General features: G+C 44.9%; 1 protein-coding gene across 5 annotated transcripts in view; it reads right to left on the bottom strand.

Moving 5' to 3' along the window:
* Window positions 1–368: 368 nt before the first annotated feature.
* RNF24 (ring finger protein 24) overlaps window positions 369–15265 on the bottom strand; it is an 80550-nt gene continuing 65653 nt past the window's right edge. For all 5 annotated transcript variants that reach the window (XM_025932159.2, XM_086701768.1, XM_086701770.1 and 2 more), the window contains 2 exons: window positions 7315–7394; window positions 369–6353 (listed from right to left, as the gene is read on the bottom strand). In XM_025932159.2, coding sequence (XP_025787944.1) covers window positions 6215–6353; window positions 7315–7394 — 219 coding nt within the window. In that variant the 3' untranslated portion in view covers window positions 369–6214. The remainder of the gene's footprint in view (window positions 6354–7314; window positions 7395–15265) is intronic.

The raw sequence follows: 15265 nt of genomic DNA, 5'->3' as shown, positions 1-15265 counted from the left end.
GCAGCTAGAGAGGTGGGGGGCGGGGTGGGCTAGTTCCACCACTTAAACCCCCCTGGGCGCTAGCTCCCGCGTTTGTGAGACAGCTGGTGTGTCCCGTGGCATCTGCAGGGCTGAGGCCAGGGGGGCAGGTGGGATCTCGGCCACCTCCTCCCTCGCTGTGGCCTGGTGCTCTGCTCCTCACCTCGGACCTGCTCCCCATCCCATGGGGGTGCAGGCCCGAAGCTCCTTCATCACAATCACATGTTGCTGGTGACCAGCTCATTTTGATCACAGCCACTTACCTTGACTTTCCATTGCTACACAGGCTCAAGAGGGGTGTAGGTGATCTCAGGCCCCTCTGAGTTGAAGGGTACATGCTCGGCACAAAGTATTTTCAAAACCTGCTTTTTATTTACATTTAAGTCAATTACATGCATGTTTTGTTTTTAAAACAGGAGTAATTAGCCAAAAATGCATTAAAATTTTAAAATAGCAATTAAATATACAAAAATATAGCTTACAAAAAAACTGCGGATGTTTAAAAATATTCTGCTGCAGAATTCTTAGTGTACAAACACGTCTATGAAACCTGAGGCTCAGAGTTTCATAAACTTTTTTTTTTTTTTTTTTGAGGGAGTTATACAAGATCTAGTGAGTAAACCCCAGTGGGCTAAACTACAGGACTAAACTACCCCCCTCCTTCCTGGCAATGATGTCAAGAAACCCAGAGATGACAGTTACGAGGAACACTCTTAGAAGACCAGGCTCTCTCCAGGAGGAGCTTCCCTAACACCGGCCCCACCTACCCACCTGCTGTAGCATGGCCTGGGAGGGACAGTGTGCAGCTGGCCCTAGATGCAGGCACAGGGAGCTGAGAGGAGCTTCACCAAGTACAGACCGGTCCCTTGACATTGGCGGGGACCACATTCTAGGTCCATGTCCCTGGAGCAGGGAGGGTGTTCTCTCTGACCTGAGAGCCACAGAAGTGAGCACTGGATTGGTAAGCAAGGGTGCAATGCTCAGTCTGAAAGTGGAACCAAACTATTAGCATTTTGCAAAGTTGGGCTCTAAAGCTGAATCGGACAAAGACAAACTTACTGAACAAGCCCCTCTATTTTTCTTGTGATATTCCCACTCAAGTGGAAGCACAGTCCGTGGCATGGGGGATCTTTCATTAATATTATCTACTAAAGAACCACTTCCGGTTAACAACTGCAGATTTCACCAGAATTTAGACATTGTGAATTTAGACACATTCATCTCTTTTACTTAAGAAACTCGTAATAGCTGATGTGAAAGACATTCTAACCCAGGGCCAGATACTCAGGTGACAGAAGGGTGGCATTTCACATACAATTCCTTTCAAGTTTCAGGTTAGGGGCCTAAATTGCACTTTTAATCCAAGGAAAGCGCTGGGCTGCTGCTCGGGGAGGCAGGAAGCCAGGGAGGGGGGTGAGAACCAATGTAGGAGTCCATGCCCCTCCCCCTAGGGCTGCCTGGAAGAAGCAGCTTTGTAAGACATTTTTTTCTTAAAAGATTTCTGTTGTCGAATGGAGAAAATTCTGTGGCAAGCATTTTCTTTTTAATGTGTGCATAAAGAGTGGGGAGGGAAAGGGAGCAGAGCCAGGACCTTGAAGACGGACACTGAAGTGTGTGTATCTATGGTTAGTCTTGAGGAGACTGGCCACCTACCTGCTTAGCGTCATCTGAGACATCTGTCCCCCAAACAGAAGGATGCCTCAGGCTTCAGTTGCTGCTTATCAGACTCCTGCCTCAGAAACACAAGAACTCGCCTAAGAAATGACAGTTGTAGCCAGACGTCACCCCATCGGATGGGGTTGGATGGGGACCAGGAGGGTGTAAAGGCTGTTGGACCTGGACGAGAGGCCTGCATTGCTGTTCTCAGCAACACAGCAGAGCCTGCTGTTGGGTGTCCTGTCACAGACCAGACTGTCCTTGTGCAGTCTGGAAACTGGTGGTGCTCTCATATTATCTGAGTGTGTGGTAAGGGTCAGGGAGGGATTGCTATTTCTGCTTTGTATGGAAAACTAGAATTTTAGTATGCTGCAATCAATAAAAAATGCCTTATTCAAAAGGGAATGTGATTGCAAAGACATCCTCCAATTATGGGCTCACCTTGTACAGATATTCGGACTTCTGAGATGGCTCTTCCCCCATGAATAGGAATGCTCCTTGGATATACTGGTCTGGTATCACATGAGTAAAAGAGAAGAGTTATATATACACGTGTGTAATCCCTGTTTATGTGCAAATGGTCACTGGAAGGATCTACATGGAACATAGTGGAACACAGCGGGTGTTCAAGGGGCAATAAGTTGGGCTCGCTAGGTCAGGGATGCAAGGAAGACTCGTGATTTGCGAATTATATGAAGGGATTACCTATTCAAAAATTTATGGAATAGCTGCCAAGGAGCACCATGGGCAAAGACAGATGGAGGTGACTAGCAAGATCAGGAGAGGAAAAGGAAGGGACCCAGGTAAACGCAGGCCCTACCCCAAGGGACCTCCTGTATCTCAGGAGGCCCTTGCTGAGGTTTTGTTGCTACTTGAGCTACAGAGGAGCCCTATGTGACTGGCATGATCCTGCCTATAATTAGGAACTTCCACAACCCCAGGCCTACTGCCCACCAGGCTTTGGACATGTGTGGTCCTCATGAGAGCCAGCAAAAATGTCACTACAATTCTTAGAGGGCAGAGAAGGAAATCAGCTTCGGGAGGCTATCTTGCATAAAGACACATGGCTGGTGAATGGCAAGGGATGATTAAACTCACTCAGCACTTTTTCTGTCCAGAGCCTCTCTGTGTTCATTTCATAATTCTCAGAAAGCCTTTCAGAAAAACTACTACAGTTCAGAATAGCTTAGCAGAGCAAGACCAGGCCACAGAGGTGGCAGGCTTTGGAGTGGGGCTGTGGAAAGGTACAAATTGGTCCTCTAATGGGTCCAAGGGACTTGGCACTGGGGCAAAGGATCTTAATTTTGTCAAGATGTGTTAAGAACAGGCTATCTGGCAATGATGGAATGTTCCCTGTATTCCTCAGCTTAGACTTCCCCGTGGGCCATCTACTCGCATCTGGCCCTTTCTGTCTAGTCCAGCTCCCTGCCTTGGTGGGCACAGGCTACGAGGACCTCACCTGCCAGGGACAGGCCCAACCACATCACACTGTGGCAGAGAGAAGCGGCAGATGACAATGTCTTATGCCTACTTAATCAGGAATCAAGTCAGGCTGGTTTTATTCCCTGTCTCTAAAGCCACCTGAATTCAGCTGTACTCCTAGCAACTAGATAATGATGCAGCCACCCATGGAGTTCAGTTGGGGCTGAGTTACATTCTTTTAGCCCACAGCATACAAGTAACATCCGATCTTTGAGCTGCTTAGACACAGCAAGACAAAGTAAAAAAAAAACAAAACAAAAACCAACACCTGCCATGTCACCCCCCAGTGGCCCAAGAGCAGACCAAAGTCCCCACGTGTCTACAGATTAACAAAAGATCACCCAACAACTTCCCAACAAAAGACAGATGTGGCCAGGGGGGGCTCAGTGTAAGGTGTGAGCCTGTGCCAAGAGTATTAGGGGATCCTTAACTCATTCTTTAAAAAGTTCAGATGAAGATTTAACCTTGTCCACAGACAACTGTGTTTTAATCAGAATTGAAGATGTAAATTAAGCCCTGGCCATTGGCAATAATGACAGTGCAGCACAGAGTCCTGGAGGAGGACCCAGGTGTGGGGAGCAGGTGCATTCAGGTTGTCTTGCTAAGAGTAGCAGGAACTACTACTCTGGGTGACACTGGCTGAGCTGCAGTGGGACACCGAGCCAAGAAAGGAGATGGCGAGCAGAGTGAATATTCACCACTCCATATCCAGCCCCACCCTGGTGAAAGGGTGGCATTTTAAAAGCCCTCCGCATTCACAGGTGTGGAGGTCACGTTAGCGGCACCTCGTGGGGGTTGGTGCCCAATGGAGAGTGCACGGCATTCTGGCGCTTTCCTCTAATGGCTGGAACTATGCACCAACCATATCAACTTGCCCTTCCTGTGACAGGGAAATGAACTACTCTACCCACACATACAGGGACAGAAAAAAGCTGCAACTGATGAGTTATAATCTTGCCAAAGCTGTGAGCTGAAATCATTTGCAGTTTTTAGAGCATGCGAATTCCTCCCTTCAGGGGAAAAATTCTCTTTCCTGTTGGAACCTCGTAACAAGGTGAGATCTGTCCCAAGCCATCCCATGGGGAATGGTGGGTGTTGGCCACAACTGAGGCTAGTCTAGAAGCAGACCTACTTTTGACACTGGTCACTGGAAACATTTCACTGTAAACTGGGTGCTTTGCAGTATTCAACTCCATTGTGCTACCAACACAACGCAGAAATGGTGAAAGTAGGAGCGCATGAAAATCTCTTTTCAAGGATGCCCAACAGGCTAAGGCTTTCATATAAAAATACCCCACACTTCCTTGCCCTGTTGAAGCAGCCAGTTGGCGTGACATGAATAGGTCACAAGGAGGAAACAGCCAATTCTGACCAGCTGGATTTGTAATTTTCCAAACTGGATTTTGTCCAGCACTTTCCTAGGCTAATGGGAATTTTCCTCATCTGACCCCAGCCATCTGAGCCAAGGACAGGTTCTGTCTCCCATTCTAAGATGGTAGAGACGAATCCAGAAAAAAATCCCTGGAGACATGCCATGAACAGAGTAGTAAAGCTTCCTCCATTCTCTCTCCATACCATGCAGACCACACTTCCAATGAGAAACTGTCCTCACTCACACCTGGGGAATGGAGCAGAGGCAAAGCTCTTGACGAAGAGTCCACCCTATAACAGAAGGAGGTGGAAAGCAGTGCCATGGAAAAGAACTTTCTATCTGACCCAAAGCCACTTCAGATGGCAAATTTATACAGCATTCATGAATCCGAATGGACTCTTCAGTCATTTCTAGAAAAGTTGGACAGAAAGAGCCAAAGAGCAGCATGCATTTCTCTCCTATAAAGACACTTTAAATTACTTATCGCAAGTCTGAATACTGAGGCACACACCAATGGGTGAACAGCCCTACGGGAGCTTCCTGAAACTATTTACAATTTCAAGTGGATCCCTCGCTTCAGAATTACAGAAAGATCTCATTTGGGATGCTTCAAATTGTTAAAAAGCCAATGACAGGCATTTTCTCAAGTAGAAACAGGGCAGGAGAGGGAAGGAAACAGAAGGAGTGGAGAGAGGCAAGGGAGTCAGCATCCTCTCGTCTCAGCAGGGCCGGGAAGACTGGCCATTCTCAGGAAGAAGCTCCCCTTGGGAGCCATCTGAGAGGCTCACAGCAGCTCCTTACTGAGGCAGTGGGCTAAGACCAGCAGCTGCACTGGAACCCCACTGTATGGGGGTGGGCAGCACCCTGAGTCTCCCTGGGTCACACACGGACAGCACATCCCCTGCTGGGGCTCCAGATGGGCGGCCTGGCTGGGCTTCACTGGGGAGCTTGGGGGGGCGGGCAAGAATAAGAGGAAATGACTTCTGACCAGCCTTTCCAAGCGCATCTAATGTGTTTAGATGATTTGATAAGCAAGTGTCATGAACTTGAGGGAGAAGGAGTGGCAAGGGGGCACTGCTGCTCTGTGGTAACCAAAGCCCCTGGGTTCCAAGATGACCTTATCAAAGGAACATAATGTGAAAAGCCTTGTTGGCACTGCCTCACCAATCGCAACCAGTCGGGCTTCAACTGAGGTAACCGCTGGTTTTACTTGGCTCAGGGACTGCCAGGAGGGTCTGCTGCTACAAAAGCATGCACGGTCTGCATAGAAGCTCATCTGTCCACAGGGTGGGGGAGGGGGGGGGCTTTAAACACCTGCCCTCAGTTCCCTTCTCTAACAATCCTATCTTCCCTTCTGCTTGATAAAGATTCACCTTGACATGGAGAAAAGTATCTGGGAGACAGAGTAATGGCGTCAGTAAGAGACCCTCATGAAATTTCTTGAATGTAACCGGAAGGCTTATCCATCATCCACTCCTCTTCTCTTGGCATGGGGTAGTGTCAGCGTGCTTTGGTTGTCACAAGACCCAGCAGTCTGGCTTCCCAGCGTAGCTGGCCCGAGTTCTTCATGAGGCAAAGGAAGTGGCAGCTGGTGCCCCAGGTAGAGCAGCCAACGCAGAGACCGCGTGTGTTCCTCCTGGCTCCATATGGATGTCAGATCCCACAGCAGTTTGGTCCTTGGGGGAGCTATACGATGTTCTCTGCCCCGGGCAGGGGCCCCTGCGGGGGTCCACGGTCCTGCTTACTGTGCAGCTGGGCCAGCTGCAGAACTGGCATGTTGCACAGTGGACATACTTTACGAACCTCGAGCCACTTAATAAGGCACCTGCAGGATGAGACAACACAGGAGGAAGATGTCAGTCCCAGGCTTATGGCGCCCCCTGCCAGATGCCTCATGGGTTAAACACATCTGCCCCTCTAGCCAGGGGCTGGTGTGAACACTCAGATCCCAAGCAGCTCCACCAGCAGGTGGAGAATGCCTTTTACCCTCTGGAGAAATCAAAGCCTCTAATCTTCTAAAAGGTGATACGAATCAGCCACAGCATGCTATACCCTCGAATCATCCATGACTTAAAGGATGAAGTACACTGAGGAGGGTGGTGGGAAGTAGGAGAAATAAAAGTTTTTAATAGAGATGAAAACAAAAAATTGTGAGAGAAGAGGGAATATTAGTATGTTGGCATAGGAGATGGCTTCACACTCCCACTTACATTCATACTTTATTTATTTTGATTTAAAATAACTGGTTTTAAGTTTTTAGGAATAGAAGCTCTCGTTGGAAAATTCCATTTAAAGCAGCTGTTTGTAGCCTCAGCTCTAAGGAGGTGTGGGCTTATTTGGCCCTCTGCCCAAAGTCCTGCCTGGCAGTCATGTTCCGCCACCCCGGTCCCTCCTGATGTCACATATGCACACACACACACGTGCACGCACGCACCTCACTCCATAGGGTGCCTTGAGCTTGCTGCATTGCAGACTAATGATGAAGCTGTCCGGCTTGTCTGGCACTGCTCTAAACCCACAAGTAAGTGGCTCAATGTGCCTCAAATTCAGGTCCCTTTAAATAATTCCACACCAGGGGCACCTGCGTGGCTCAGTCAGTTAAGCGTCCAACTTTGGCTCATGATCTCGCCACTGGGTGAGTTCGAGCCCCATGTCGGGCTCTGTGCTGACAGCTCAGAGCCTGGAGCCTGCTTCGGATTCTGTGTCTCCCTCTCTCTCCCTCTGCCCCTCCCCCCTTGCTCTCAAAAACCAAACATTAAAAACAATAATTCCATACCAATACTCACTTTCTGTGAAAGGCATGCTTACATGGACAAATGCCCAACTCATCTCGAGGCTTGAAGTCTTCTAGACACACTGCACAGAGCTGAAAGACAATTGCACACATGAAGCAGAGTGCTAAATACTCTCCCAGGCCCCAAAGTAAAGTGCAGGCCCCCCAAAGCCAGCCATTTGAAGGGACTTACAAGGTCCCACAACTCCTTAAGTGAAAGAAGCAGGCTTGAATGGGCGAGGTCTTCTGAAGAGTCTCCTGCTCTTCCTGTCACACATCTTCAAGATGGAGGGCAGACAGGAGAAGACAGAAAGCAAGAAGCAGCTTCCTTTACTTCAGTAGTCAGAAGAGTCTGACTTGGCTTATTCTCAGTAGACAGGCTAAACATAAAGCGGTTGTCCTGGGTGGGTGAGGGGCTGGCTTCGCCAGGGAATGCTCTGCCCGCTCAGCAGCACGGCCCCTGAGGGGAGTGCTCATGCCCTGGGCCAGGCCCTGGAGCCCTCCTTTGGTTTTCACAATGTAGACACTATACACTACATGGCACAGCCTGTGGTGACGTGCTTCTCACAGTCCCTGGGGTCCCTCACTTACGGGCTGCCTTGTCAACGTCTTTGTCATATATAAAGTTATTCAAGAGTCTCTAATAGTGAAACTTACGAAAATACACAGACGGGGCCAGGCTCACTCTCTGACAGGTGGCTAGGCTCCACTGCCTGGAAAGAGGCCTTCACTTCCAACCACTACTCCTTGGGCACACAGCAGCGTCCAGAGACATCGAGTATTGCATATACCCACTTCACAGGCAAGAAAACAGAGGCTTGGAGCCACCCTGGTGAGTGGCCGGACCTGGCTGAGGACCCAGGTCTGTTGCACTGATGTGCTGCTGTCCTACTTGTCTCCTGCCCAAAGGTTGAACTCCTCCCTGCTTGTTTCCCTGTCCATCTCCAGGGATCCTGATTCAACCGTCACCATTTCTTGTCCATCCAGCTGACACGGCCTCCCTGTTGCCTGTTTCTTAACCTATAATGTGTAGCCCAGTGTCTTCTTACGTTATGTGATAGGCCACGTGGCTCTTGGTGCCCTGTGGCCAGTGCTGTGAATCTCAGTTTTCCAACACCCTTCTCTGGGGAGCTCTCAGGAGCCTTGTACACAGCAGATAGGATCTTCACAGGAGGAGGATGGTAACTGTCTTATCAAGATTCAGCCTTACCATGGAGACAGCAGGAGAGCAGGGGAGGAGGAAGGACAGACTGCTGGCCTTGGCTCAGACACCCACTAGCTGTGGAACCTCTGTCATCATGTGGCCTCTCAATCTCTGTTCCTTCATCTGTAGAGTGGGGACACTACCTGCCCCCACTGTCATCAGTTCAGACTGGGGACAGGGCTGAGGAGGCAGTAAGGCAGTCTACCAATACCAGTTGTTTTTATTTATGTTTAAATTTCATGACGGGAACACTATTTTTAAGCCCATTTTTGACGTCTACAGGAAGGCTGAGAACGAGCTGTGTGGGTAAAGGTGAGAAACTAGCAGTTCCAGCCTTGGGGGTGATTTTTTGGGCTTCTGCTTAAAAGGAGAAATGATGTTCCCATCTGGTAGGCATTCTGGGAAGGCCCAGCTTTCCTCCCAGCACAGGGAGGGAAACAGGGTCAGGATTGCTGGCTCTGCCCTGTGGAGATTCAGCACTGATCCTACCAAAGGGCAAGAAGTTGGACAAGCCACTCAATTTTAATTTGCTTATTTTTCTAGGATCCAAAATTAGATGTGTAGCCTTTTTAAAATGGAGTTACAATTAATGGTTATAATGTGCTATTATGTTGTTAAACAAATTCTAAAACCATAGTCACCTGTAAGGAAAAAAAGGTTAAATTCTGACATGTTAAGTGCCAAAGGTGACCAAAAGCAAGGGCAGTCATGAAGAGAAAAGCCTCCGATCTGACTTTTCAGAAGTTCCATGAAGGGCCAAACGAATTTTACAACTTTACAGGTCCTATTTTGCACTCTACAGTATTTCAACAACAAACTGCTTCTCCATTGTAACTTCCCATACCTTTTTAAAAATGGAGGTATATTTCACATAATATTCATCCCTTTAAAGTATACAATTCAGCATTTTTTAGTATACTCACAGAGTTGTGCAACCATCACCACTAATTCCAGAACATTTCATTCCATGCTCCCAAAGCCCACACCCATAAACAGTCACTCCCCATTCCCCCTTCTCGCAGTCCCTGGCAATCACTTACAACTTTCTGTCTTGATGGATTTGTCTATTCCGGTCATTTCCAGAATGGAATGGAATCATGAAATGGTATCATACAATAAGTGGTCTTTTTTGTCTGCCTTCTTTCATTTAGCAAAATGCCTTCAAGGTTTATTCATGTTGTATCATGAATCAATATTTACTTTTATGGCTAAATAGTAGTATGGATATACTATATTTGTTTATCCATTCAATTAGTTGATGGTTACTTGGATTGTTTCTACCTTTTAGCTATTATGAATAATGTTGCTCTACTCTAAACAAGTAACACGAATTTTCAATTCTCTGGGTATATATCTAGGAGTAATTGCTAGGTCATATGGTAATTCTGTATTTAACTTTTTGAGGAATTACTAAATTGTTTGTTTCCCAGGATGGCTACATCATTTCACATTCCCACCAGCAGTGTATGAGGGTTCCAATTTCTCCATATCATCAGGTAATTTTTATTGTCTTTTTGATTATAACCATCCTAGATGGTATGAAGCGGTAATCTCATTTTGGTTTTGATTTGCACTTTCCTAATGACTAATGATGTGCTTATCGGCCTGTTGTATATCTTCTTTGGAGAAATGTCTGTTCAAAATTCTTTGTCCACGTTTTTAGTTGGGTTATTTTTCTTTTTACGGGTTGTAAGAGTTCTTTATATATTCTAGATACAATTCCTTATCAGATAGCCAACTGATTTTGACAAAGGTGCAAAAAAGCATTTCAATGGCAGGACAACCTTTTCAACAAATGGTGTCGGAGCAATTGGACATCCATAGCTGGCTATCACCAAAAGCATGATATCACCCCTAAAGCATAAGCAATTGAAGGAAAAAAATAAATAAAATGGACTTTATCAAATTAAAAAACTTTTGTTCTACAAAAGACCTTGTTAGGATAAAAAGGCTGATATAAAATATTTGCAGTTCTTTTTATTTTGTAGGCTTTTTATTGAATTGTAACAGTTATTTCTATGTTGTGGATACTACCTACTCTTATCAGATAGAAGATCTCCAAGTATTTTCTCCCTGTGGGTTATCTTTTTACTTTCTTGATAATAAGGGTTTTTAAATTTTGATGAAGTTCAATTTATCTTTTTCTTTCGGTTGCTTGTGCTTTAGGTGTCATATCTAAGAAACCATCGTTTAACCCAAAGCCACGGAAATTTCTATCTATGTTTATTTCTAAGAGTTTTGTAATTTTAGTTGTTACATCTGGGTCTTTGGTCCATTTTTAATTTTTATATATGGTGTGAAGCAGAGCCCTAACTTCATTGTTTTATACAATTTGGTTATCCCAGCACCATTTGTTGAATCAACTGTTCTTTTCTTATTGAATTGTCTTGATGCACTTGTTGAAAATCAATTGACCATAATTGTATACATTTGTCTTTTTTTTTTTTTTAATTTTTTTTTTTTCCCCAACGTTTATTTATTTTTGGGACAGAGAGAGACAGAGCATGAACGGGGGAGGGGCAGAGAGAGAGGGAGACACAGAATCGGAAACAGGCTCCAGGCTCTGAGCCATCAGCCCAGAGCCCGACGCGGGGCTCGAACTCACGGACCGCGAGATCGTGACCTGGCTGAAGTCGGACGCTTAACCGACTGCGCCACCCAGGCGCCCCTGTCTTTTTTTCTTAAAATAACTTTTTTGGGGGTGCCTGGGTGGCTCAGTCGGTTAAGCGTCCGACTTCGGCTCAGGTCATGATCTCATGGTTCATGAGTTCAAGCCTCGTGTCAGGCTCTCTGCTGACAGCTCGGAGCCTGAAGCCTGCTTTGGATTCTGTGTCTCCCTCTCTCTCTGCCCCTCCCCTGCTCTTTCTCTGTCTCTCTCAAATAAATAAATAAATAACTTTTTTTTTTTTTAAGTTTGAGAGAAGGAAAGAGTATGTGCATGCGTGTGTAAGTTGGGGAGGGGAGAGAGGGAGGGAGAGAGAGAATCCCAAGCAGGCTCCATGCTGTCCAGCTCAGAGCCCCGATGTGGGGCTTGAACCCATAAACCGTGAAATCATGAGCTAAGCTAAAACAAAAAGTTGGATGCTTAACCAACTGAGCCACCTAGGTGCCCCATATAGGTTTGTTTCTGAACTCTCAATTCTATTCCAGTGATCTGCACATCTCTCCAACTGGTAGGATCACACTGTCTTCAAACTGAGGCTTTGTGTTAAGTTCTAAAATTGGGAGATGTGACTCCTCCAACTCTGTCCTTTTGCAAGATTGTTTTCAGCTATTCTGGGTCTCTTGCATTTTCATGTGCATTTTAGGATCTGCTTGTCAATTTTCACCAAAAAAAAAAAAAAAAAAAAAAAAAAAAGGCAGCTGTGATTTTGATCGGGATTGTGTCGATTCTGTAAATATTTGGGGGAATATTGCCATTTTATCAATAGTAGGTCTTCCAAACCACAAACATGGTAGGTTTTTCCACTTATATAGGTCTTCTTTAATATCCTTCAATGGTATTTTGTACTTTTCAGTGTACAAGTCTGAGCTTTTGTTAAATTAATTCCTACCTGCTCTTTTTGATGCTGGTGTAAATGGAATAGTTTTCTTAATTTCACTTTTGGATTATTCATTGCCAGTGCATAGAAATACAGCTGGTTTTTGTATGTTGATCTTATTTGTTGCACTCATTTATTAGCTCTCATGATTTTTGGTGGATTCTGTAGGGTTTTCTGTTTTTATAAATTCATGTCATCTGAAAATAATAGTTTTCCTTTTTCCTTTCCAATCTGGATGCCTTTTATTACTTTTTCTTGCCTGACTGTTCTGGCTAGACCCTGCAGCACAATGCAGTACAACTGCAGTACAATGCTGAATAAAAATGGCAAGAGCAGACATCCTTGTCTTGTTCTGATCTTAGGGGAAAAAGCTTTCAGTTTTTTACCATTAAGTATGATGTTAGCTCTGTGTTTTCCATAGATCAAGTTGAGGAAGTTCCCTTCTATTCCTAGTTTGATGAGTGTTTTTATCATGAAAGAATTTTCAATTTTGTTAAGGGCTTTCTCTGCATCTACTGAAGTGACCATGTTTTTTTTTTTCTTTCCTCCCTTTATTCTGTTAATAGGGTGTATTACATTGATGGATTTTTCTTTGTTAAACCAACCTTGTATTCCTTGGGATAAATTCCATTTGATTATGGCGTATAATTCTTTTTATATGGTGGTGGATTTAGTTTGCTAGTATTTTGTTGAGGATTTTTTCTCCTATGTTCATAAGAGATACTGGTTTGGAGTTCTCTCTCTCTCTCTTTTTTTGTGTGTGACGTCTTTGTCAATGGTCTTTACATTAGGGCCTGATAGAAGGAGACAGGAAGAGTTCCTCATCACTCTTCATTTTTTGAAGTCAAAGAATGGACTATGATAATGTTAGCCCTGCCAGAAGCTGGGATAGGAAGACACATTTACTGACTGGTTAGTCTATAAATACTTGAGTTTGCTTGTTTTACATGTTAAAAGTCAGAAAAGTTCTTAACTGATGGCACCTGCAGAAAGCAGAAGGAAGCTGAGTCAAGTAGCTCCAAAGTAATTTTTTTGCAGGTTGGGGAACAGCAGAAGCTTCAAGTCTGTGGGGGCAGTGGGGACAGCATGTGATGACTCCAGACTCAAACACCTAGGGCCACACTATTTTTGTTTTGTATCCAAAATGTTATTGGGATGGTTTCCCACTCATCTTGATTCAGGGTGCCTTTAGTGCTGCTTTTATCTGAAGGAGCATCCTTCTGTTAAGTCTTACTTTTCTTCGTGTAGGTTGGCAGAGGAGAGTGAAGTAGCTAACGCACAAAATTACTATTTGTGCATGGTTAAAGGTGGTGGTGATTTTACAGCAACCTGGGCATTTCACATTCATGAAGTAGGAACTGGGGCTCTGCACTAGATGCTTCTTCTTGCGTTTCCTCTTCTCCTCTTCTGGAGAGGGAATGGAGGAGCTTCTGTGTGAGGGCATTTTCTGGTCGGGGGAGGTTATCACCATGGGAAAGGCTAGGGTCACACTCTTTCTCTATGCTCAGAAGCTGGATAATATACCCATTCTACTCAACTTTCTTAAATCTCAATTTCTACAAATGCAAAATAAGGAATAATACCTATCTTATCTGAGTTTTTAAAAATGTGAGTTCCCTTGCTCTTAAGATAATTATATGAAGTAACAGACATCTTGGTAATCTTGCCACCTTGTACACTGATTCCAGAGGCAGCATTTCTAGTTCAGACGTGTCATTTAAGGTTGGAATCTTTGGGAACTATGAAAGCAACCTACAGATGGTTCTGCCATTCAGGAAAGGTCCAGCTTTCTGGTTCCAAATGAAGTACAGTGGACAGTCCCTTCCATGGCCCTCATATGTTCATATCCTTGGCCCACTGCTGTACACGCCTCATTGATTTGTGACCTTCTCTCCTATGGGGCCAGTGTTCTCTAATGGAAGGGAGGGACTATACCCACTCAATCTCTAGGGTCTTACATACTTTCAGTTCTTTATACATGCTTTGGATTTTTGTTGTTGTTTGGTTTTAACTATTTTTGCAATTTTAACAAACCTTGGACAAACCTCAGTTGGGCTCCAAATATTTGTATATTTTTAAAAGTAAAATTTGAGAATGTGATATGTAAGAAGATGGATCAATAGTCCTAGAAAGACTGAATGGGTTTAAATCTCTTTCTATATAAGACAAGAATGTGGTAAAACTTGCACTGCCAGAGCCACCTCCTCACTGGAGCAAAGGGAAGGGGATGAGCCTATGGGGAGGTGAGGAGAAGAAGGAAAAGATATTTTTTACTTTACATAGGGGGCAACTCCAATGGGTCCAACCTTTCTGTAGTCTCTTCTTATGGAAAGCAGGACAGAGCAGGGCTACAGTGTACCTGCCACATTACTCCTCTGCCTGACCTGAGAAAACCGATGGCTCTTTCTAGTCCTTGTGCAGCTAGGTTCCCAGCTGGTGCCGAGATGCAGAGGGAAGCAGGGTGTCCTTTCCCTTTTGTATGTACAGGCAATACCTGATGGAAGGGGGGTTGGGCCTGAATTTATTCAAACTTGGAAGCTACATGGATGGCTCTACCACTGTATTGTGGATGTGGACTCAGGGTTCTACAAAACTATGCATATTCTGATTGACCCATATAAGCACAGCAGGTAGATGAGGCCTTCTCTGGTGGGGTGGCAGGACAGAAAGAGTGCAATGTGCGGGCACATGGGTGGTTCAGTCAGTTAAGCATCTGACTCTTGATTTCAGCTCCAAGTCATGATCTCATGGTCATGAGGTCATGCCCCTTTTCAGGCCCCATGCTGGGCATGGAGCCTGCTTAAGATTCTCCCTTTCTCTCTCTATCTCTCTCTCTGTTCTTCCCTCACTCATGCATGAGCTCTCTCCCTCTCTCTCTTCCCCCAACCCCCCAAAAAATGCAATGCAAAAACAAAATCTGAATAATGGCTGAAAATCAGCCTTGGTTAAAGTCAAACCTACATATTTATGAAGCTGAGTAAACCACAAACAGGATAAATCCAAAGAAATCTATGCTCAGATATATCATAATTAAGTTATTGAAAACTAAGGACAAAAAAAAACTTTGAAAGCAGTTGGAGAAAAAAGACACTGATAGAGGATCAATGACTTGAATGACTGAATTTCTCATTGGTAATGGTGAAGGCCAGAAGAAGTGGCACATTTTATTTTTATTTTTATTTATTTATTTTTTCAATATATGAAGTTTATTGTCAAAC

Source organism: Puma concolor, chromosome A3 (genome assembly GCF_028749965.1).
Source record: "Puma concolor isolate L17-30 chromosome A3, mPumCon1.1.hap2, whole genome shotgun sequence".
Lineage (NCBI taxonomy): Eukaryota > Metazoa > Chordata > Mammalia > Carnivora > Felidae > Puma > Puma concolor.
The sequence above is the reverse complement of the archived record's forward strand: the minus strand, read 5'-3'. Positions and strand labels throughout refer to the sequence as shown.